We start from the raw sequence: 23,033 nt of genomic DNA, 5'->3' as shown, positions 1-23,033 counted from the left end.
CTTAATGCCCCCTTGTTAAAAATATTTCCAGAGTACTCTAAACTCTCAGGATATTAAAATAATGTGGAAAAAACTGAAATGATGGCAATATGTAACAGAATAACTCATGATCGACAGCAATCCTTTAAGTCAGGGTTTACCAACTGGCGGCCAGCGTGTCAATCTTGCCAACCAACAATATTATTTGGCCCCCAAATTAATTATGAATATTAAAATATATATATATATATATATATATATATATATATATATATATATATTTATTTATATATATATATTTGGACACACCTACTCATTCAAGATTTTTTAAAAACTATTTTCTAGTAATCAAAAAAGTGTTAATCAAATGAAAATATATTTTAGATTCTCCAAAGTAGCCACCCTTTGCCTTGATGATAGCTTTGTACACTCTTGGCATTCTCTCAATCAGCTTCATCTGGAATGCTTTTCCAACCATCTTGAAGGAGTTTCCACATATGCTGAGCACTTGTTGGCTGCTTTTCCTTCACTCTGCGGTCCAACTCATCCCAAACCATCTCAATTGGGTTGAGGACGGGTGATTGAGGGTGCGAAGGTCATGTGGAGGCCAGGTCTGATGCAGCACTCCATCACTCTCCTTCTTGGTCAAATAGACCTAAATAATGCAAAAGTTACATTTTAACTTAATTCATGAGGAGAGAGAATGCAGGACACGGTCAACTAATAAAGCAGGCAGCAAACCATTTTGTGGTGGTGAAACGTAAAGCTGCAACCGCACCGCAATCAATCGGAGGTCAACACCTCCTGGTGCTGAAAATATATGTAACTGGTTATGCAAGTGTTGCACAGCAACAGATGGAGAAAACCTACACCAGTCGAGTAATTCATTTCAACAATAATCTTCATTTTAATTTGACTTTACAAAAAACAAGAGGGCTTAATTGGAGAATAGTTCTTCAGAGCCTAGGCCTATATAAAATAACTTAGCCTTCCTCAGCCAGTTATAAGGCTTAACAGCATCTTTTACAAGAAAAAATATGTGGCCAAATAGAAGTGGGATGGTTGTAGTTGTTAGGCATACTTACTATTGCAACTGGCCAAAAATGTAGCATCCTACATAAAACAATAATTTTAAAGAAAAAAAGGTGGTGTCTGAATGTCTGTATTGGGATGGTCCGCTCCTTTAACGACAGAACAAACAGAACATACTGTCAGCTTGAGACCTAAATATCCATGCATAAGCACTCACAGTAATGTTAATATTTACTAAATATAGTCATATAGACCAGTAAGTGACTTACTCAATGGGAAAAGTTACATTTCCCCTCGGACACGAGGGGATCTTGTGGATGTCGCGTGACATTGGTGTGATTTTGATGCGCAGGCAGTCCTCGATTGACTTATGTGGAAGCCGGTTCCTGTTGTGAGTCTATATTGCATTCATAGAGGAAAATGAGGACTTGCAGGTGTAAGTCTTTCCAAAATGCACACAAGGATTCAGCACTCCTGAGCGCATCCCTGATGTGCTGAAGTGCAGTAGCCTTCCAGATGACAAGTTCAAATCGAACAACTCAAGCTTCCTAGTAAAGGCCTCAAGTTTTTCCACCATATCCACAGCTGTTTTCCCTCATCCTTGTAACTGGAGATTTAGCCAGTTTGAGTGACAGAATATGTCAGCCAAAAAAGCTTTGTGTGTAGCTTGCATTTAACACTTCAATGTTTCGGTGTCGGGCCTCTGTCTTGGGCGTGAAGGCCACTTTGAAAGTTCCATGCTTAGATTCAAAAATACTTTGGAAATGTAATTATTTGTAAACAGAAACATTTTCATTGCAAATAAAACACACTGGCTTGGCATTGGAAAAATATGGTAACATCTCTCTGTACATTCTTCGATTTTAATAATCCACCTTTTGATACTTTTTTAGAGAAACATTTTCTCTTGCTATCAAGCTAATTGTTCTGAACGAATGTTGACGTTAAAAAAGTAGTGTAGGCTACAGTAGACTACGTAGACCTGTTTTTCCCCACCAATCAACACAGAGAAATATACAAAATATTATTTGAATAGAGATCAAATCAAACTTTATTTGTCACAGCTCCGTTGATGTTAATGGGGGACTGTTCGGCCCACCTTTTCCTCTAGTCCACGATCAGCTCCTTTGTCTTGCGCACATTGAGGGAGAGGTTGTTGTCCTGGCACCACACTGCCAGTTCTCTGACGACCTCCCTATAGGCTGTCTCATCATTGTCGGTGATCAGACCTATCACTGTTGTGTCGTCAGCAAACTTAATGGTGGTGTTGGAGTCATGTTTGGCAACGCAGTCGTGGGTGAACAGGGAGTACAGGAGGGGACTAAGCACACACCCCTGAGGGGCCCCAGTGTTGAGGATCAGCGTGGCAGACGTGTTGTTGCCTACCCTTACCACTTGGGGCCAGCCCGTCAGGAAGTCCAGGATCCAGTTGCAGAAGGAGGTGTTTAGTCCCAGGGTCTTTAGCTTAGTGATGAGCTTCATGGGCACTATGGTGTGGAACACTGAGCTGTAGTCAATGAACAGCATTCTCACATAGTTATTAATTTTGTCCAGGTGGGAAAGGGCAGTGTGGAGTGGGATTGAGATTGCGTAATCTATGGATCTGTTGGGGTGGTATGCGAATTGGAGTGGGTCTAGGATATCCGGGAGGATGCTGTTGATGTGAGCCGACCAGCCTTTCAAAGCACATCATGGCTATCTACGTGAATGCTACTGGGTGGTAATCATTTAGGCAGGTTACCTTCGCTTCCTTGGACACAGGGACTATGGTGGTCTGCCTGAAACATTTTGGTATTACAGACTCAGACAGGGAGAGGATGGAAATGTCAGTGAAGACACTTGCCAGTTGGGCCGGCCATGCTTTGAGTACTCGTCCTGGTAGTCCATCTGGCCCCGCGGCTTTGTGAATGTTGACCTGTTTAAAGGTCTTGCTCACATCGACTACGGAGAGCGTTATCACACTGTCATCCATAACAGCTGGTGCTCTTGTGCATGCTTCAGCGTTGCTTGTCTCAAAGCGAGCGTAAAAGGCATTAAGCTTGTCTGGTAGGCTCGCGTCACTGTGCAGCCCTGACACATCTGACGAGCATCAAAGCTGGTGTAGTAGGATTCAATCTTAATCCTGTATTGACGCTTTGCCTGTTTGATGTTTTGTCTGAGGGCATAGCGGGATTTCTTATAAGCGTCCGGATTAGTGTGCCACTCCTTGAATGCGGCAGCTCTAGCTTTTAGCTCAATGCGGATGTTGCCTGTAGTCCATGTTTTCTGGTTGGGATATGTATGTACAGTCACTGTGGGGACGACGTCGTCAATCCACTTATTGATGAAGCCGGTGACTGATTTGGTATACTCCTCAATGCCATTGGATGAATCCCGGAACATATTCCAGTCTGTTCTAGCAAACAGTCCTGTAGTGTAGCATCCGCGTCATCTGACCAATTCCGTATTGGGCGAGTCACTGGTACTTCCTGCTTCAGTTTTTGCTTGTAAGCAGGAATCAGGAGGATAGGATTATGGTCAGATTTTCCAAATAGAGGGTGGGTGAGAGCTTTGTATGCATCTGTGTGTGTGGAGTAAAGGGTCTAGAGTTTTATTTTTTTATAGATTTTTTTTTTCAATGGTTGCACATGTGCACTGATTTAAGGTTGCCTGCATTAAAGTCCCCGGCCACTAGGAGCGTCGCTCTGGATGAGCTTTTTCCTGTTTGCTTATGGCCTTATAGAGTTGGTTGAGTGCAGTCTTAGTGCCAGCATTGATCTGTGGTGGTAAATAGACGGCTACGAATAATATAGATCAGAACTGTCTTGGTTCGATAGTGTGGTCTACAGCTTATCATAAGTTACTCTACCTCAGGCGAGCAATACCTCAAGACTTTTAAAATATTAGACGTCGCGCACCAGCTGCTATTGACGAAAGACACATACCCCCACACCTCGTCTTAACAGACGTAGCTTCTCTGTTCTGTCGGTGCATTGAAAATCCCTCCAGCTCTATATTATCCGTGTCGTAGTTCAGCCACAACTCGGTGAAACATAAGATATTACAGTTCTTAATGTCCCGTTGGTAGGATAATAGTAATCGTAGGTCATCAATTTTATTTTCCAATAATTGAATGTTAGCATGTAGGACGGATGGCAGTGGGAGTTTACTCGCTCGCCTACAGATTCTCAGAAGGCAGCCCGATCTGCGTCATCTTTTCCTCAGTCTTTTCTTCACGCAAATGACAGGGAATTGGGCCTGTTCCTGGGAGAGCAGTATATCCTTCTCGTCGGACTCGTTAAAGGAATAAGCTTCTTCCAGTTCGTGGTGAGTAATCGCTGTTCTGATGTCCAGAAGTTATTTTCGGTCATAAGAGAGACGGTAGCAGCAACATTTTGTACAAAATAAGTAAAAAAAAAAAGTTACAAACAACGCAAAAAAACGAACAAAATAGCACAATTGGTTAGGAGCATGTAAAACGTCAGCCATCCTCTTTGGCGCCATCTTTATGGAGACATGGTGATTTTATGAGCGTAATCAGATAGAAATTATGTTATTGTCACTGAATTTATTATGAAGCCTACGAATTGGATGTGTTAAACATGTTGTTTAATTTGTCGTGTTGGCCAATTATTTGTGCTAATATTATATACTAATTATGTTCTGGCCCACCGACTATTAGCTCAATAAAAATGTGGCCCGATGCCGAACCTAGTTGACAAACCCTGCTTTGTGGGCCACAAAAAATATTAAATACTTAGGATGCTTAATAAGTGACGACAAATAACTTTATCCCATTACTCAACAACATGAAAGCAGATCTAATTAAATGGAACAATCTCCCCATAAGCCTTACAGGTAGAATTACCCAACCGAAGACGTTCTTTAAAAAAAGTGTACTCGGCCATAAGACAAATAAAACTCCTAAAGCAAAGTTTTAATCTGAGGGTGGTTTTAAACTTCCAGATTTGGAATTGTATCAACTCGCCACCCAAGGCTTTTACTTGTGATATAGAGTTAAATGCAGTAAAGAGGAACAATGGGTACATAATGAAGAGGTGCAAGCTACATAATGAAGACGTGCAATATTTTCACGTGTCTATTTTCAAAGGATGGAGCAAAGAACATTAACAACTTCATAATTAAGAACATTAGAACAATATGGAGGAAAATTAAACGGATTCTTCAAGAGCCAAACTCCATAAAAACACACCCCTATGGAACAATCCTTTGATAGCTTTTCAGAATTCACAGATAAATTGGCCCACAAACTAAAGGCATAGAAACCGTAAATGAAGTGGAGGAAATAAAATCATTTCCGTGACCGAATTAAAAAGCACTGACCAATGTAGATATTTTCAAATATAAAAGTTTTATATCACAAAATGTTGACCTGAAAGCTTTTGGACATCAGAGCGATGTTGAGGGAATCGCATTTGAGTCGGAAAAAGATAGTCAGTAGTCAAGACTTAAAAATAACTGATATTGGCAAAAGATGGAGGGAGTGTTGGAACATAATGAACAAAATTACAAATAACGAAAATGTACGCTTAATCCTGTATAAACTAATGTATAGATTTTATTATACAAGAGACAAATTTCACACATTCTACAGCACAATGGCAGAGTCATGTCTTAAGTGTAAAACTAACAATGACTCAAGAATTCTTGCCTTCTTGGAGTACTATAAATTCCTAAAGTTATGGGCAGCGTTAGAAAGCTGTCTGTCAGAAGTTTTACAATGCAAGTTTACTTTTAATCCGTCTATCTGAATATTTCGAGACATTGAATGTGCGGTAGGCTAGCTAAGAGAATGGAAGAATCAAATGCTTTATTTAAATATGGGAAAAAATCTGTCTACAGACAAAAACAACATAATACAATTTTAAGTCATATGGGGCAGAGTCTTACAAGCAGTAGAAACAGCATTGGTTGTGGATACTGTGGGAACATGTGTGTCTGAGCAAGTGTCATGTCGTGAATGTTTATGGATATGTAGAGTATGTATGTAAATGTTAAGTTGTCTATTGTTTTTGTCTATATATGTTTTTGTTTGTCATATAAAATATTACAACTGAAAAATGAGAGATACACCAGGTCAGTCTCTTCCCCCCTCACTCCTGAGTGACAGACAGACTTCACATCCCCCTCTCCTCCTCTATGGTTTTAGGTGTGCAACAGCACCACGGACCGTAACCATGCCAACGTTCCCCTGGAGAGGTACGTGACGGAGACGGTCATGGCCATCGTCAAGGGCTTCTTTAGCTCCCAGTTCCCTGTCAACAACTCCAACCTGCAGGTATTCCTGGGAGAGAGGTTAACCTTGTACATGGGCATTTAAATACCTTCCTCAGGCCATTCGTGTTTCAATTCAGTCAGTTCAGGCTCTTTGAAGCAAATGCTTATCCATCTGGTAGGTGCTGGCACAACATTTGAGTGCTATTGAAGTGTTTGTTTATGGAGTGTTTTAGTGACTGTTTATCCTCCCTCTCTCCTATGTCAGACCCACCAGCCCATCTTCATCCAGTTGCTCCAGTCCTCCTTCAGGATCTATAACTGCACCTGGATCAGCTCAGCCCAAAAGAACAACATCGAGGGCTGCATCAAAACACTGGCTGACGTGGGTGAGTCTCACAGCCCAATGATTGCACTTTGACAGGCCTTGACTAAGGTTTGTAGACTGGAAACGTCTTTGATTTCTATAATGACATGGAGACATTGCAAGTATTTTAACCTCACCCAATAAGCACCGTGAACATGTTAGTCTGCCGCCACTGTGTATGCAGACAATACAGAAAGTAGGCCAATGCCTTTCTCTGTTGGTTGATTGGGTGTCATGTCAGCTTGTGTGAATGTGTGTGTCTGGGAGAGATATGGGCCCATCTTCAGAAAGCGATTCAGAGTATTCGATATGATCTACAAGGCTAACAAGATATCTGCCTTCCTACTTTGAGGCTCCTTCAGTTCCTAGTTATAAGGTCTCCGCCCTGTCTCCTCTCCAGCCAAGGCGCGTGCCATAGCCATCCCGGTGGATCTGGACAGCCAGGTGAACACTCTGTCTCTGAAGGCCCACACCTACAGAGTGGAGCGTGCCGTCAAGGACTGGAGGACCTCAGCACGCACCCGGCTCCGCAAGGAGATTCTGGGAGTGCCTGACTACAAGAGCATCATCGAGAAGCTGCAGGTGATCTCACACACACACACAAATATGCACTCGCACAAATATACATGAATACGCCACTAGCGGTTCTTGCCGTTCAAGATTATGGGGGGCGGTTTTGTATATTTATGACAATGGCCTAATTTCTATTACAGCATATTGGATGACTGTCATTCATATTCCATTCACCCAGTTCAATGTAACATCCATAGGTTTAGGCTACTACATCATACTCGAATTTGCCCTATATGATACCCATCATGAGTTTGCTACAACCTAGCTTAAAAATGAAAGTTTATAACGTAGGTGCACAGGTCGAGAGACAAATTGGAGTAATCAAGGTGACAGAGACAGTGAAATATTCAAAACCGCCTTGCACACTCTTGCCATGTGTACAATCACGCAGTACAGTGTACAGCAAAAATTGTAGCAGTTACACCGGCAGGTCCGGTGCCCATACATTTCTAAAATGAAAGCTTACCTTGACTTGGAAGAGTTGCAGTGTTGGTTAGCCTTAGCCAGCAAGCTAACATACAGTGCCTTTGAAAAGTATTCAGACCCCTTGACTTTTTCCACATTTTGTTATGTTACAGCCTTATTTAAAAATATAAAAAAATCCTCAGCAATCTACACACAATTCCCCATAATGACAAAGCGAAAACAGGTTTATAGACATTTTTGCTAATTTATTCATAATAAAAACAGATACCTGTTTACATAAGTATTCAGACCCTTCGCTATGAGACTCGAAATTGAGCTTAGGTGCATCCTGTTTCCATTGATCATCCTTGAGATGTTTCTACAACTGAATTGGAGTCCACCTGTGGTAAATTCAATTGACTGGACATGATTTGGAAAGGCACACACCTGTCAATATAAGGTCCCACAGTTGACAGTGCATGTCAGAGCAAAATCCAAGCCATGAAGTCGAAGGAATTGTCCGTAGAGCTCCGAGACAGGATTGTGTCGAGGCACAGATCTGGAAGGGGACCAAAAAATGACTGCAGCATTGAAGGTCACCAAGAACACAGTGGCCTCCATCATTCTTAAATGGAAGAAGTTTTGAACCACCAAGACTCTTCCTAGAGCTGGCCGCCTGGCCAAACTGAACAATCGGGGTAGAAGGGCCTTGTTCAGGGAGGTGACCAAGAACCCGAGGGTTATTCTGACAGACCTCCAAAGTTCCTCTGTGGAGATGGGAGAACCTTCCAGATGGTCAACAATCTCTGCAGCACTACAGCAATCAGGCCTTTATGGTAGAGTGGCCAGACAGAAGCCACTCCTCAGTAAAAGGCACATGACAGGCCGCTTGGAGTTTGCCAAAAGGCACCAAAAGACTGACTATGAGAAACAAGATTCTCTGGTCTGATGAAACCAAGATTGAACTCTTTGGCCTGAATGACAAGTGTCACTTCTGGAGGAAACCTGGCACCATCCCTACGGTGAAGCATGGTGGTGGCAGCATCATGCTGTGGGGATGTTTTCAGTGGCAGAAACTGGGAGACTAGTCAGGATCGAGGTAAAGATGAACAGAGCAAAGTACAGAGTGATCCTTGATGAATACCTGATCCAGAGCGCTCAGGACCTCAGACTTATGTAAATGTAATATTTCAGTTCTTTATTTTTAATAAATTAGCAGCAATTTCTAAAACCCTGTTTGGGGTATTGTGTGGTGTATTGTGTGTAGATAGATAAAAAAATATATACATTTTAGAATAAGGCTGTAATTAACAAAATGTGGAAAAAGTCAAAGGGTCTGAATACTTTCCGAAGGCACTGTAAATAGCATTCTGTAAATAGCATAGGTTGTTGAGTAGGCAAATTAACTGAATTAGCAAAGTAAGTAGAAGGTAGAAACATACAAAATATAGCTAGCTCTCTCTGCTGCTTCTCCTTAATTTTTGAAGAAAATATGTTTGTTCAAAATCAAAACTGTTCAATTACTGTATTTCTCTCTTTAAGTCAACTACTCACCAGACTTTAAGCACTGCAGTGCTAGCTAGCTGTAGCCTATGCTTTCATTTCTAGATTCATTCTCTGATCCTTTGATTGGATGGACAAGATGTTACTTCCTACTGCAAGAGCTCTGATAGGTTGGAGGACATCCTCTAGAAGTTGTCATAATTACTGTGTAGTCTATGGAAGGGGGGGGGGGGCCATGAGCCTCCTAGGTTTTGTATTGAAGTCAATGTACCCAGAGAAGCACGGAAGCTAGCTGTCCTCCAGCTACACCATGGTGCTACTCTAGATGGTGCTGTTGAGGCTTCTTGTAGACCTTCATTGCAAAACAGTGTGTTTTAATCAGATATTTGGTGACATGTAAATATATTTTGCATGGTTTTATCTAAATAGGATAACTTATGTTTAAATATTTCACTGCGTAGGATTATTATCCCCTTCCTCTGAGTAGCCTCCACTGGAATACACACACACACACACACACACAAACTGTACTGCAGAGGTATTGTATCCATTGTGTCATGTGTCCAGGGTGTGGTGGCGTGTCTAGAGGAGCAGTTCAGTCCTATGGTGCAGGCAGAGTTCTCTGTGTTGGTGGATGTACTACACAGCCCTGAGCTGCTGTTCCCAGAGGCTGCCAGACTGCGTTGTGAGAGTGGGGCCTTCATGTCCAAGTGAGTGTGGCAGAGGTACAGATGCAGTCACGAACACTGATCAGACACATCATCACAAACACGATCTATGGGCTGCATTCACTGAGCATTTACACCAGTGCCAAGTTTGCATTTGCCGTCCATTGTTCTTCTTCGTGTTTTACTTTCGACTTCTGACTTTTCCAAAATGTTTCTCAAAAAAGGGTCTCGTTTATTATTTTCTGTCCTCACGATCTTCCAGTCATAGGTCACACGTCTGTTGGTGTGCTTAGATGACTTAAAGCCATGGTACTGATGTTCCGTTTGTACTCTTCCCTTTGTCATTCAGGCTGATCAAACACACCAAGAAGCTGATGGACAAGGAGGAAAAGCTGTGCATTAAGATCCTGCAGACACTCCGAGAGATGCTGGACAAGAAGGAGGCCTTTGATGAGCCTGTGAGTACTGAACCGGACATGATGTCAAGGGTGTGTTACGTACAGGGTGTTTAGGGATGTACAAGACAACAAGAGGAGGGTATATTACTGGAAACTTTCTAAGTTAATCAGTAAACTTAACCAAACTTTGGTAACTTTCACATTTTTGGGGGGAATTTTATAATATCACATCTAGGGGCCTTTTTGGGTATTTCAGATTGTCACAGGTGTCTGTAATTATTTAGGTTCCCTCCCCCTTCTTTGGGGTACTGAGCAAATGTTAGGTCTTGTGAGTGGAAACTTGAACATTGTGACAATTTTTTGCAACTTCCGGCACGCGTTTACAGTGAACACTGAGGCTGTACCCTTACATAGGCTATTGTGGCTTTTGGAGCATAATGTAGGCCTACCAACGAAACCAATGGAGCAAATAGTTTTATCTAAAAAGGATAACCTATTTTTAAATTTTTCACTGCATAGGATTATTATCCTCCCCTTCCTCTGAGGAGCCTCCACTGGAATACACACACACACACACACACACACACACACTGTACTGCAGAGGTATTGTATACATTGTGTCATGTGTGCAGAGTGTGGTGGCGTGTCTAGAGAGCAAATCCCATAATATTTTCACATGGAAATAGCTTTTAATTTCTGTGAAATAGCCTACTGTAGCCTATATGTGTTGTTCAATGCAGGCCTAAAAAAAAAATTACATTATGAAGGACTTGACATTAAAACATTTGTTTTACTTGTATTGTGTTTTGATGCGAGAAACCACTTTACATAATAACATGTTATTATTATTACCATACAGATAATCAGACAATGTAGGCTACGCTTCTGGCTATTGGTTTGAATATGAAAATAAGAGTCTCAGAATACCACACTGCCCCTTTAATTAAGACATAAGCTTTTTACCTGACTGGCTTTTCAAAGACAGTTTGACATATGTGCTCTTGTGAGTAACTACAATGTTGCTGATCCATCCTCAGTTTTCTCCTATCACAGCCGTTAAACTATGTAACTGTTTTAAAGTGACCATTGGCCTCGTGGTGAAATCCCTGTACTGTACATATAAGTAGGGTATGGTGACTAGGCAAAGGGATAGATAATGAATAGTATCAGCAGCGTATGTGATGAATCAGAAGAGTTGGTGCAAAAGGGGGTATATGCAGATAGTCTGGGTAGCTATTTGGTTAGCTATTTGGTTAACTATTTAGCAGTCTTGTGGTAGAAGCTGTTCACTGTCCTGTTGGTTCCAGACTTGGTGCATTGGTACCACTTGCTGTGCTGTAGCAGAGAGAACAGTCTATGACTTGGGGGTCTGGAGTCTTTGACAATTATTTTGGCCTTCCTTCGTCAACGCCTGGTATAGAGGTCCTGGATGGCAGGGATCTCACCCCCAGTGTACTGGGCTGTACACACTACCCTCTGTAACCAATACCAACGTCCTGGATACAAAATACTGTATACTGAGACTTTCATGAATGGATGTTTTGTCACAGACTTAGGTGTCACAGTAACGGCTTTGGTTGTGTGTTCATCTTTGGGTGTTGCTGTCGTTACCTTTTTTAGAAGGATTAACCACTTCCCCAGTGTAGCAGCAATGTGAATATACCGTTTTGTATCAACCACACTATTTGGCTGCAGTTACAGGTGAAAGCAAATTAAGATAAAGATTGGTTGGTTCATATTGCACTGTCATGATGGACCGGGTGGGCTGCACTCAGATCAGTTGTTGCCCACGGTGCTGTAGGCTCTGTCTCTCTGTCTCGCGCTCTCTCTGTGTCTCGCGCTCTCTCTCTGTGTCTCGCGCTCTCTCTCTGTGTCTCGCGCTCTCTCTCTGTGTCTCGCGCTCTCTCTCTGTGTCTCGCGCTCTCTCTCTGTGTCTCGCGCTCTCTCTCTGTGTCTCGCGCTCTCTCTCTGTGTCTCGCGCTCTCTCTCTGTGTCTCGCGCTCTCTCTGTGTCTCGCGCTCTCTCTGTGTCTCGCGCTCTCTCTGTGTCTCGCGCTCTCTCTGTGTCTCGCGCTCTCTCTCTGTGTCTCGCGCTCTCTCTCTGTGTCTCGCGCTCTCTCTCTGTGTCTCGCGCTCTCTCTCTGTGTCTCGCGCCCTCTCTGTGTCTCGCGCTCTCTCTCTGTGTCTCGCGCTCTCTCTCTGTCTCGCGCTCTTTCTGTGGTCCCTGAGCTCAGACTCCTCATCATCAGTAGTCTGTGGGCCTCTACATGCTTTTATATAAGGCAGGGTGGCACTTGAGGACAAGCTCACACTGAGGGAGAAAGGGTTGGATAGATGGAGGGGGGGGGGGGGGGGGGGCAAACGCTGAACAAACAAATCAATACTGCAGTGAGCGTGGGTGCACATCTCCCCTCCCTCTCTCTTTCTCTCTCTCTCTCCTTTATCTCATCTCTCTCTCTCCACCATGGGCCTGTGAATTGGGGAGGAGGAGGGGAAGTGAGGGTGGGAAAGAGTGGAGGAGGCAGCGGGGGAGTGATATGAGGGGAGGGTTGTTGGAAAACTAGACAAAGTTCCAGGGTTGGTGATCAACTCTGGAGGGTAAAGTGAAGCATGTGTGCTGCAGGTCTTAGTAGAGGAGGATAGGGAGATGAGACGTTGAAGAGTTTACAGACAGTAAAAGTAGCGCTGCCTTGATATGCCACTGCCTTTTGAAGAATAGCACTAGTATTGAGATCATGTCCTGTTGCTAAATGTCAATCAGTACCATACTCAAATAGGTTGTACTCTGATATGATAGAATTCACAGGGTAAATGATGCAGTCAACAGCACTGACATTTACATATTGTGCCAAAACATGTTGGCATGTTTTAAAAAGCCTAAGAATGATATGTGCGTGTGTCCTTTCACATGTTCCGTGAGTGTTTGAGTGTGTATTTGTCATTCTTTGTGTGTCATATCCCTGTTGCCCTGAGCGTGGAGCTGCTGTCTCACTCCACAGAAGTGAGCGAGGAAATGGAAAGAGCGAGAAAAAAAGAAAAGCGACAGCAGAGGTTGGTGGCTCCCCTGGGGCACAGTGAGTGGGAGGAGGAGAGAGAGAGAGGGAACGAGCAGGCGAGGGAGAGAGGGAGAGCGCGAGAACGAGTAAGAGGGGGAGGGAGCATGTGAGGAGCCATGTGAGCCGAGGGGGAAAAAGCGGGCCGCGGCTGCAGAGTGAGGGATTGGAGGAGAGCGGCGTCTGCTCAGTCCATGAGGAGACGGGGCAGGGGGTACACTTACGTAACCGCCTGCAGTGTCTGAGCCAGCGTCACGCGGACCGTCACGTTCCCTCCCTCTCTCTTTCTCTCTCACTCGAACAAGTGTGAGCCTCTCCCTCCCTTGCTTTGTCTCTCTCTTTCTATCACAATGCCTGTCTGCCTCAATTATTTATTTCTCTCCTCTCTCCCTCTACTCTCTCTCTCTACTCTCTCCTCTCTCTCTCATCTCTCCTTCTCTCCTCTCTCTCCTTCTCTCCTCTCTCTCCTCTCTCTCTCTCTCCTCTCTCTCTCCTCTCTCTCTCTCCTCTCTCTTCTCTCTCTCTCTCCTCTCTCTCAATCTTTGTCCCTCTCTCTCTCGCTCTCTCTCTGGGTCTCTCTCTCTGGGTCGTGGCAGGGGCAGACAGTGAACTGACTGAGGGATCTGCAGTAGGCTAAGGAGGATTGCTGTTGCTTGGCATATTGGAGTGTAATGTAATGTGTTTGGGTTAGGAATAAGGAGGACAGTGTTCATGATTAGAGCCTGATCCCTGTGAGTTAGGCACTGCATGGGGCAGGGATGAGTTGGGGACTAGTTCTGTGCACGGGGATGAGTAGTAGCGACGATAATGCTATTGAATTATATAATGTAATTTAGAAATAATTTAGAGCCAGTCAATCAATTTAGTTGAAAATGTGTTAAAATGTTTTGTAGTCAGGTGAAACTGACAATTGGGATTTAGAATATTGCTGAAAATATTGTTCAAAAAATGTGTACTGCAGTGCAGGAACTATATGATAGTACCGGTGTCTTACTCTTTAGATACCATTTTAACGATATCACAGTATCTAATCTGGGGAAGAAGTCATAACCAGGGAAAACACCGGTCTGCTGTGCAATCTGGCCATTGGAAATAAACGTGAGACTACGGTTTTTAGGTTATGACAACCAGGACATTATCTCACGTTCCCCCGTGTGTCTGTGTGCATGCACGTGTGTTCATGTGTGTCCTGTGTGTGCGTCAACATGGCTCCTGTGTTTGTTGACAAAGGAAAATAAAACGCTTCTTATGTAATCTCTCTCACAACCTATCTCTTTCCCTCCCTCTCTCACACTCCTCCTTTCCCTCCTTCTGCTCCCTCTCCGTCACTCTTGGCAAGTTTCACACCAGCCGCCCTAGGCAAAGCAGCTTTACAGATTACCAGCCTCTCTCACCGCTAAGCTAGTCACACGCACAAACACCCACACACACCACACGTACGCTGCCCCACGCTGGCTCAGCTCATCCTGTGGGGTTTTCCCAGTGTGAGAGAGTGGAATATGGCTTAACTACATCCCTGCACTCATCCTCTCATCCTGTCATTCACATGCAGCCAACCAGGCCAGCGTGAGCTCAGCTCACTGATACCAGACAGGCCTTAACCCCTGACTGCCCCTAGTCTGTATCCAGACAATGTGTAAAATACACTTTAAAACTTGAAAGTAGTCCTGCTGTCTCAAGTGTTCCATCATGAAACCTGCAGCCTAACATCAACGACATACTTATACCCACGCTACATATTTTTAATTGAGGTTTCTAGAGGCGATGGACCGAGATGTTTATTTCAAGGGGGATCAGAGATGAGTGTTTGGGCTTTTGTGTCGGTTTGTTTTGTGTACTTGTGTGTTTAGGCTGCGGTCCTATTCCGCCTACTCTTCCTCTTCAATGCTTTATCCAGTCATGTGACTGGAGGTGTGTGGTCTCCATTGTGATGGACTAGCACGTGTTTACCTGTTTCCCCCGTTACTCAGCGGGCATTATATGTACCCTCAGAGTAGGGGTGCTGATCTACAGTCAGATCAGGTTCATGTACTCTTATTTGTTAACCCTTTACACCTGTGGGAATTGGCTTACAGAGCCTTCAGAAACTATTCACATCCCTTGACATTTTGTTGTGTTAAAGCCTGAATTTCAAATTGATTCAATTTAGTGTTTTTGTCACTGGCCTACACAAAAATCCCCATCATGTCAGTGGATTTGTTTATTTGTATAATTATGAATTAAAATGTGAAAGCTGACATGTCTTGAGTCATTAAGTATTCAACTCCTTTTGTTATGGCAAGCCTAAATAAGTTACATAATACTCTGTGTTTAACATCTCTGTATCCCACACATACAATTATCTGTAAGGTCCCTCAGTTGAGCAGTGAATTTCAAACACAGATTCAAACACACAGACCAGGGAGGTTTTCCAATAACTTGCAATGAAGGGCAGCTATTGGTAGATGGATAAAAATGAAAAAAGCAGACATTGAATATAACTTTCAGCATGGTGAAGTTATTAATTACACTTTGGATGGTGCATCAATATACCAATTCACTACAAAGATGCAGGCGTCCTTCCTAACTCCGTTGCGGGCAAGGAAGTACACCGTGTTTGGGATTTCACCATGAGGCCAATCAAATCATATTGCATTTGTCACATGCGCCGAATACAACAGGTGTAGACCATAAAGTGAAATGCTTACTTACAAGCCCTTAACCAACAATGCAGTTTTAAGGAAAATACGTTTTAACTGAAAAATAGATAAGTAACAAAAAATTAAACAGCAGCAGTAAAATAACAATAGCGAGGCTATATACAGGGGGTACCGGTACAGAATCAATGTGCGGGGGCACAGGTTAGTCGAGGTAATTGAGGTAATACATGTAGGTAGAGTTAAAGTGACTATGCATAGATAATAAACAGAGAATAGCAGCAGCGTAAGGGGTGTGGGGGGGAAAGCAAATAGTCTGGATGGCCATTTGATTAGCTGTTCTGGAGTCTTATGGCTTGGGGGTAGAAGCTGTTGAGAAGCCTTTCTGACCTAGACTTGGCGCTCCGGTACCGCTTGCCGCGTGGTAGCAGAGAGAACAGTCTATGACTAGGGTGGTTGGAGTCTATGACAATTTTTAGGGCCTTCCTCTGACACTGCTTGGTACAGAGGTCCTGGGTGTCAGGAAGCTTGGCCCCAGTGATGTACTGGGGCGTACACACTACCCTCTGTAGTGCCTTGAGGTCTGCAACCAGTCAGGATGCTCTCGATGGTGCAGCTGTAGAACCTTTTGAGGATCTGAGGACCCATGCCGAATATTTTCATTCTCCTGAGGGGTAATAGGTTTTGTCGTGCCCTTTACACGACTGTCTTTGTGTGCTTGAACCATGATAGTTTGTTAGTGATGTGGACACTAAGGAACTTGAATCTCTCAACCTGCTCCACTTTAGCCCCTTCGATGAGAATGGGGGCGTGCTTGGTCCTCCTTTTCCTGTAGTCCACAATCATCTTTGTCTTGATCACGTTGAGGGAGAGTTTGTTGTCCTGGCACCACACGGCCAGGTCTCTGACCTCCTCCCTATAGGCTGGCTCGTCGTTGTCGGTGATCAGGCCTACCACTGTTGTCATCAGAAAACTTAATGATGGTGTTGGATTCGTGCCTGGCCATGCAATCATGAGTTAACAGGGAGTACAGGAGAGGATTGAGCACCCACCCCTGAGGGGCCCCTGTGATGAGGATCAGCGTGGCGGATGTGTTGTTACCTACCCTTACCACCTGGGGGCGACCTGTCAGGAAGTCCAGTATCCAGTTGCAGAGGGAGGTGTTTAGTCCCAGGGTCCTTAGCTTAGTGATGAGCTTTGAGGGCACTATGGTGTTTAACGCTGAGCTGTAGTCAATGAATAGCATTCTCACGTAGGTGTTCCTTTTGTCCAGGTGGGAAAGGGCAGTGTGGAGTGCAATAGAGACTGCGTCATCTGTGGTTCTGATGGAGCGGTATGCATATTGGAGTGGGTCTAGGGTTTCTGGGATAATGGTGTTGATGTGGGCCATGACCAGCCTTTCAAGGCACTTCATGGCTACAGACGTGAGTGCTACGGGTCGGTAGTCATTTAGGCAGGTTACCTTAGTGTTCTTGGGCACAGGGACAATGGTGGTCTGCTTGAAACATGTTGGTATTATAGACTCGGACAGTGAGAGGTTGAAAATGTCAGTGAAGACAATTGCCAGTTGGTCAGCCCATGCTCGGAGTACACGTCCTGGTATTAACTCTGGCCCTGCAGCCTTGTGAATGTTGACCTGTTTAACTTGTGTCTTACTCACATCTGCTACGGAGAGCATGATCATACAATCGTCCGGAACAGCTGATGCTCTCATGAATGTTTCAGTGATACTTGCCTCGAAGCCAGCATAGAAGTAATTTAGCTTGTCTGGTAGGATTGTGTCACTGGGCAGCTCGCGGCTGTGCTTCCCTTTGTGGTCTGTAGTAGTATGCAAGCCCTGTCACATCCGACGAGCGTCGGAGCCGGTGTAGTACGATTCAATCTTAGTCCTGTATTGATGCTTTGCCTGTTTGACGGTTCGTCGGAGGGCATAGCGGGCTTTCTTATAAGCTTCCAGGTTAGAGTCCCGCTCCTTGAATGTGGCAGCTCTGCCCTTTGGCTCAGTGTGGATGTTGCCTGTAATCCATGGCTTCTGGTTGGGGTATGTTCGTACAGTTACTGTGGGGACTTTAAACAGTTACATAGTTTAATGACTGTGATAAGAGAAAACTGAGGGATTGTAGTTACTCCACAATACTAACCTAATTGACAAGAGTAAAAAGAAGGAAGCCTCTACAGAATACAATCATTCCAAAACATGCATCCTGTTTGTAACAAGGCACAAAAGTAATACTGCAAAAAATGTGGCAAAGCAATTCACGTTTTGTCCTGAATACAAAGTGTTATGTTTGGGGCAAATCCAATACAACACATTACTGAGTACCACTCTCCATCTTTTCAAGCATAGTGGTTGCTGCATCATGTTATGGGTATGCTTGTAAAGGTTAACGACTGGGGAGTTTTTCAGGACAGAAAAAGAAACAGAATTAATCTAAGAACATGCAAAATCCTAGAGGATAACCTGGTTGTCTGCTTCCCACAGACACTGTGTAACTTCATCCGAAGAGGAGGAGCAGGGATTGAACCAAACTGCAGCGTTGTGAAATGACATGATATTTATTCAAACAAGACGAAAAACGAACTATACTTGATAATAAACAAAATAACAAAACGAATGTAGACAAACCTGAACATACGAACTTACATAAAACACGAAGAACGCACAACAGGAAAAATGACTACATAAAACGATGAACGAACGAAACAGTCCCGTATGGTGCAACAAACACTGACACAGGAAACAACCACCCACAAACAAACAGTGTGAAAACATCTACCTTAATATGACTCTCAATCAGAGGAAATGAAAACCACCTGCCTCTAATTGAGAGCCATATCAGGTCACCCTTTAAACCAACATAGAAACAGAAAACATAGACTGCCCACCCAAACTCACGTCCTGACCAACTAACACATACAAAAACTAACAGAAAACAGGTCAGGAACGTGACATAACCCCCCCCTTAAGGTGCGAACTCCGGGCGCACCAGCACAAAGTTTAGGGGAGGGTCTGGGTGGGCATCTGACCACGGTGGTGGCTCAGGCTCCGGGCGAGGTCCCCACCCCACCATAGTCAATCCCAGCTTACGTTTCCCCCTACGACTGACCACCCTCCTATTCCACCCACTTAATTTAAAGGGTACCGTTGAGATAAGGGGCAGCACCGGGATAAGGTAGCTCAGGACAGAGAGATAGCTCAGGACAGAGAGGTAGGTCAGGATAGAGAGGTAGCTCAGGATAGAGGGGCAACTCCGGACTGAAGGGCAGCTCCGGACAGAGAGACAGCTCTGGACTGAGGGACAGCTCTGGACTGAGGGACAGTTCTGGATCAATGGCAGCTCTGGGCTGAGGGGCAGCTCATGACTGACTGACGGCTCTGGACGCTCATGGCTGGCTGACGGCTCTGGACGCTCATGGCTGGCTGACGGCTCTGGACGCTCATGGCTCGCTGGCGGCTCTGGCAAATCCTGTCTGGTTGGCGGCTCTGGCAGATCCTGTCTGGTTGGCGGCTCTGGCAGATCCTGTCTGGTTGGCGGCTCTGGCAGATCCTGTCTGGTTGGCGGCTCTGGCAGATCCTGTCTGGTTGGCGGCTCTGGCAGATCCTGACTGACGAATGGCTCTAGCGGCTCCTGACTGACTAACGGCTCTGACGGCTCGGGACAGACGGGCGGCTCTAATGGCTCGGGACAGACGGATGGCTCAGACGGCGCTGGGGAGACGGATGGCTCAGATGGCGCTGAGGAGACGGATGGCTCAGATGGCGCTGCGGAGACGGATGGCTCAGATGGCGCTGCGGAGACGGATGGCTCTGGCTGATCCTGTCTGGCGGAAGGCTTTGGCTGCTCCTGTCTGGCGGAAGGCTCTAGCGGCTCCTGTCTGGCGGAAGGCTCTAGCGGCTCCTGTCTGGCGGAAGGCTCTGTAGGCTCATGGCAGACGGGCGGCTTTGCAGGCTCATGGCAGACGGGCAGTTCATGCGGCGCTTGGCAGACAGACAGTTCAGGCGCCGTTGGGCAGACGGCAGACTCTGGCCGGCTGAGACGCACTGTAGGCCTGGTGCGTGGTGCCGGAACTGGAGGCACCGGACTGGAGACACGCACTTCAAGCCTAGTGCGGGGAGCAGGGACAGGGCACACTGACCTCTCGAAGCGCACTATAGGCCTGGTGCGTGGTACCGGCACTGGTGGCACCGGGCTGAGGGCACGCACATCAGGACGAGTACGGGGAGAAGGAACAGTGTGTACAGGGCTCTGGAGACGCACAGGTGGCTTAGTGCGTGGTGCCGGAACTGGAGGCACTGGGCTGGAGACACGCACCATAGGAAGAGTGCGTGGAGGAGGAACAGGGCTCTGAAAACGCACTGGAAGCCTGGTGCGTGGTGTAGGCACTGGTGGTACTGGGCTGGGGCGGGGAGGTAGCGCCGGAAATACCGGACCGTGCAAGCGTACTGGCTCCCTTGAGCATTGAGCCTGCCCAACCTTACCTGGTTGAATGCTCCCCGTCGCCCGACCAGTGCGGGGAGGTGGAATAACCCGCACCGGGCTATGTAGGCGAACCGGGGACACCATGCGTAAGGCTGGTGCCATGTATGTCGGCCCAAGGAGACGTACTGGTGGCCAGATATGTAGAGCCGGCTTCATGGCACTTGGCTCAATGCTCAATCTAGCCCTACCAGTGCGGGGAGGTGGAATAACCCGCACCGGGCTATGCACACGTACAGGAGACACCGTGCGCTCTACTGCGTAACACGGTGTCTGCCCGTACTCCCGCTCTCCACGGTTAGCCTGGGAAGTGGGCGCAGGTCTCCTACCTGCCCTCGGCCCACTACCTCTTAGCCCCCCCCCAAGAAATTTTTGGGATTTCTTCTCGGGCTTCCTTGCTAGCCGCGTACCTTCATATCTCCGGTCTTGAGCTTGATTCTCCGGCTTCCAGCCACGTCTCCTAGCTGCCTCCTCATACCACCGCTGTTGGGCTCTCGCTGCCTCCATCTCCTCACGAGCGCGGCGATATTCCCCAATGTGCGCCCAGTGTCCTTTTCCCTCTAATACTTCCTCCCAAGTCCATGAGTCCTGATCTCTTGGCCGCTGCTCGAACTTGCGCTGCTTGGTTCTGGAGAGGTGGGTGGTTCTGTAACGGCGTTCCTCCTCCTCTTCATCCGAAGAGGAGGAGCAGGGATTGAACCAAACTGCAGCGTTGTGAAATGACATGATATTTATTCAAACAAGACGAAAAACGAACTATACTTGATAATAAACAAAATAACAAAACGAATGTAGACAAACCTGAACATACGAACTTACAAAAACACGAAGAACGCACAACAGGAAAAATGACTACATAAAACGATGAACGAACGAAACAGTCCCGTATGGTGCAACAAACACTGACACAGGAGACAACCACCCACAAACAAACAGTGTGAAAACACCTACCTTAATATGACTCTCAATCAGAGGAAATGAAAACCACCTGCCTCTAATTGAGAGCCATATCAGGTACCCATTAACCAACATAGAAACAGAAAACATAGACTGCCCACCCAAACTCACGTCCTGACCAACTAACACATACAAAAACTAACAGAAAACAGGTCAGGAACGTGACACACTGGGAGATTAATTCACCTTTCAGCAAGACAATAACCAAAACAAAAGGCCAAATCTACGCTGCAATTGTTTACAAAGAAGACTATGAATGTTCCTGAGTGGCTGAGTGACAGTTTTGACTTAAATGTTCTTGAAAATCTTTGGCAAGACCTGAAAATGGTTGTCTATAAATGATCAACAACCAATTTGACAGACCTTGAAGAATTTGAAAAGAATAATGGGCAGATGTTGTACAATCCAGATGTGGAAAGCTCTTAGAGATCTGCCCAGAAAGACTACTCACAGCTGTAATCACTGCCAATGGTGCTTCTACAAAGTATTGACTCAGGGGTGTGAATACTTATGTAAATTAGATATTTCATTTTCAATACATTTGCAAAAATGTCTAAACATGTCATTATGGGGTATTGTTTGTAGATGGGTGAGAGAAATCTATTTAATACATTTTTTATTCAGGCTGTAACACAACAAAGTCTGCGATAAGTCAAGTGGTATGAATACTTTCTGAAGGCTTTGTATATGGGCTAAATTGAAATGTTTCTTACAGAAAAAATATTGAATGCATAAGCACAGTAGCAATTAAAAGGAAACAGTTTGGAGATTATGGGACAAATATTAGACCAACGTTGTGGACAGAACCATTCACCTGACAAGACTAAATCCATTACACTGGTTCTATGTGTATTTGACATTTTATTGTACTTTTCGCCGTATTTGTTGATAAAAATCTAGTGAAAGGACTAACTGATGTCTTTTGGTGGCCACACACACGTCTCCAGAGTGTGCACAGTTCCGGGGTAATTTCAATGCACTTTTATGACTCGTAGAAGAGTCTTCAACTTTAAGGTGCTTTTTTTGAGCTCCCTAGCTGTGCCTTTTAACCTCTAATTCCTCCCAAACCCGGATCCGGGAGCACCCCCATCAGTAAAAAAGCTGACTAGCATAGCCTAGCATAGCGTCACAAGTAAATACTAGCATCTAAATATCATTAAATCACAAGTCCAAGACACCAGATGAAAGATACACATCTTGTGAATCCAGCCATCATTTCTGATTTTTAAAATGTTTTACAGGGAAGACACTATGTAAATCTATTAGCTAACCACGTTAGCAAAAGACACCACTTTTCTTACTCCACCATTTTTTTACTGCATCAGTAGCTATCACAAATTCGACCAAATAAAGATATAAATAGCCACTAACCAAGAAACAACTTCATCAGATGACAGTCTGATAACATATTTATTGTATAGCATATGTTTTGTTAGAAAAATGTGCATATTTCAGGTATAAATCATAGTTTACCATTGCAGCCACCATCACAACTCTCACCAAAGCAACTAGAATAACTACAGAGACCATCGTGTATTACCTAATTACTCATCATAAAACATTTCTTAAAAATACACAGCGTACAGCAAATGAAAGACACAGATCTTGTGAATTCAGCCAATATTTCAGATTTTCTAAGTGTTTTACAGCGAAAACACAATATAGCATTATATTAGCTTACCACAATAGCCAGAAACACAACACCATTTACCAGCAGCAAAGGTTAGCGATCATAACAAACAGGCAAAAGATATATAATTTTTGACTAACC

The 23,033-nt window shown here is 44.8% G+C and overlaps 1 protein-coding gene across 1 annotated transcript in view; it reads left to right on the top strand.

Annotated features, from left to right (window-relative positions):
* Positions 1–23,033, top strand: part of itpr2 (inositol 1,4,5-trisphosphate receptor, type 2) — a 189,586-nt gene that overhangs the window by 65,372 nt on the left and 101,181 nt on the right. Inside the window, exons 33-37 of the mRNA XM_039001426.1 lie at positions 6,161–6,289; positions 6,494–6,614; positions 6,993–7,174; positions 9,641–9,783; positions 10,091–10,199. Of these exons, the coding sequence (XP_038857354.1) occupies positions 6,161–6,289; positions 6,494–6,614; positions 6,993–7,174; positions 9,641–9,783; positions 10,091–10,199 (684 nt within the window). The remainder of the gene's footprint in view (positions 1–6,160; positions 6,290–6,493; positions 6,615–6,992; positions 7,175–9,640; positions 9,784–10,090; positions 10,200–23,033) is intronic.

This window comes from Salvelinus namaycush, chromosome 9, assembly GCF_016432855.1.
Source record: "Salvelinus namaycush isolate Seneca chromosome 9, SaNama_1.0, whole genome shotgun sequence".
Lineage (NCBI taxonomy): Eukaryota > Metazoa > Chordata > Actinopteri > Salmoniformes > Salmonidae > Salvelinus > Salvelinus namaycush.
The sequence above is the reverse complement of the archived record's forward strand: the minus strand, read 5'-3'. Positions and strand labels throughout refer to the sequence as shown.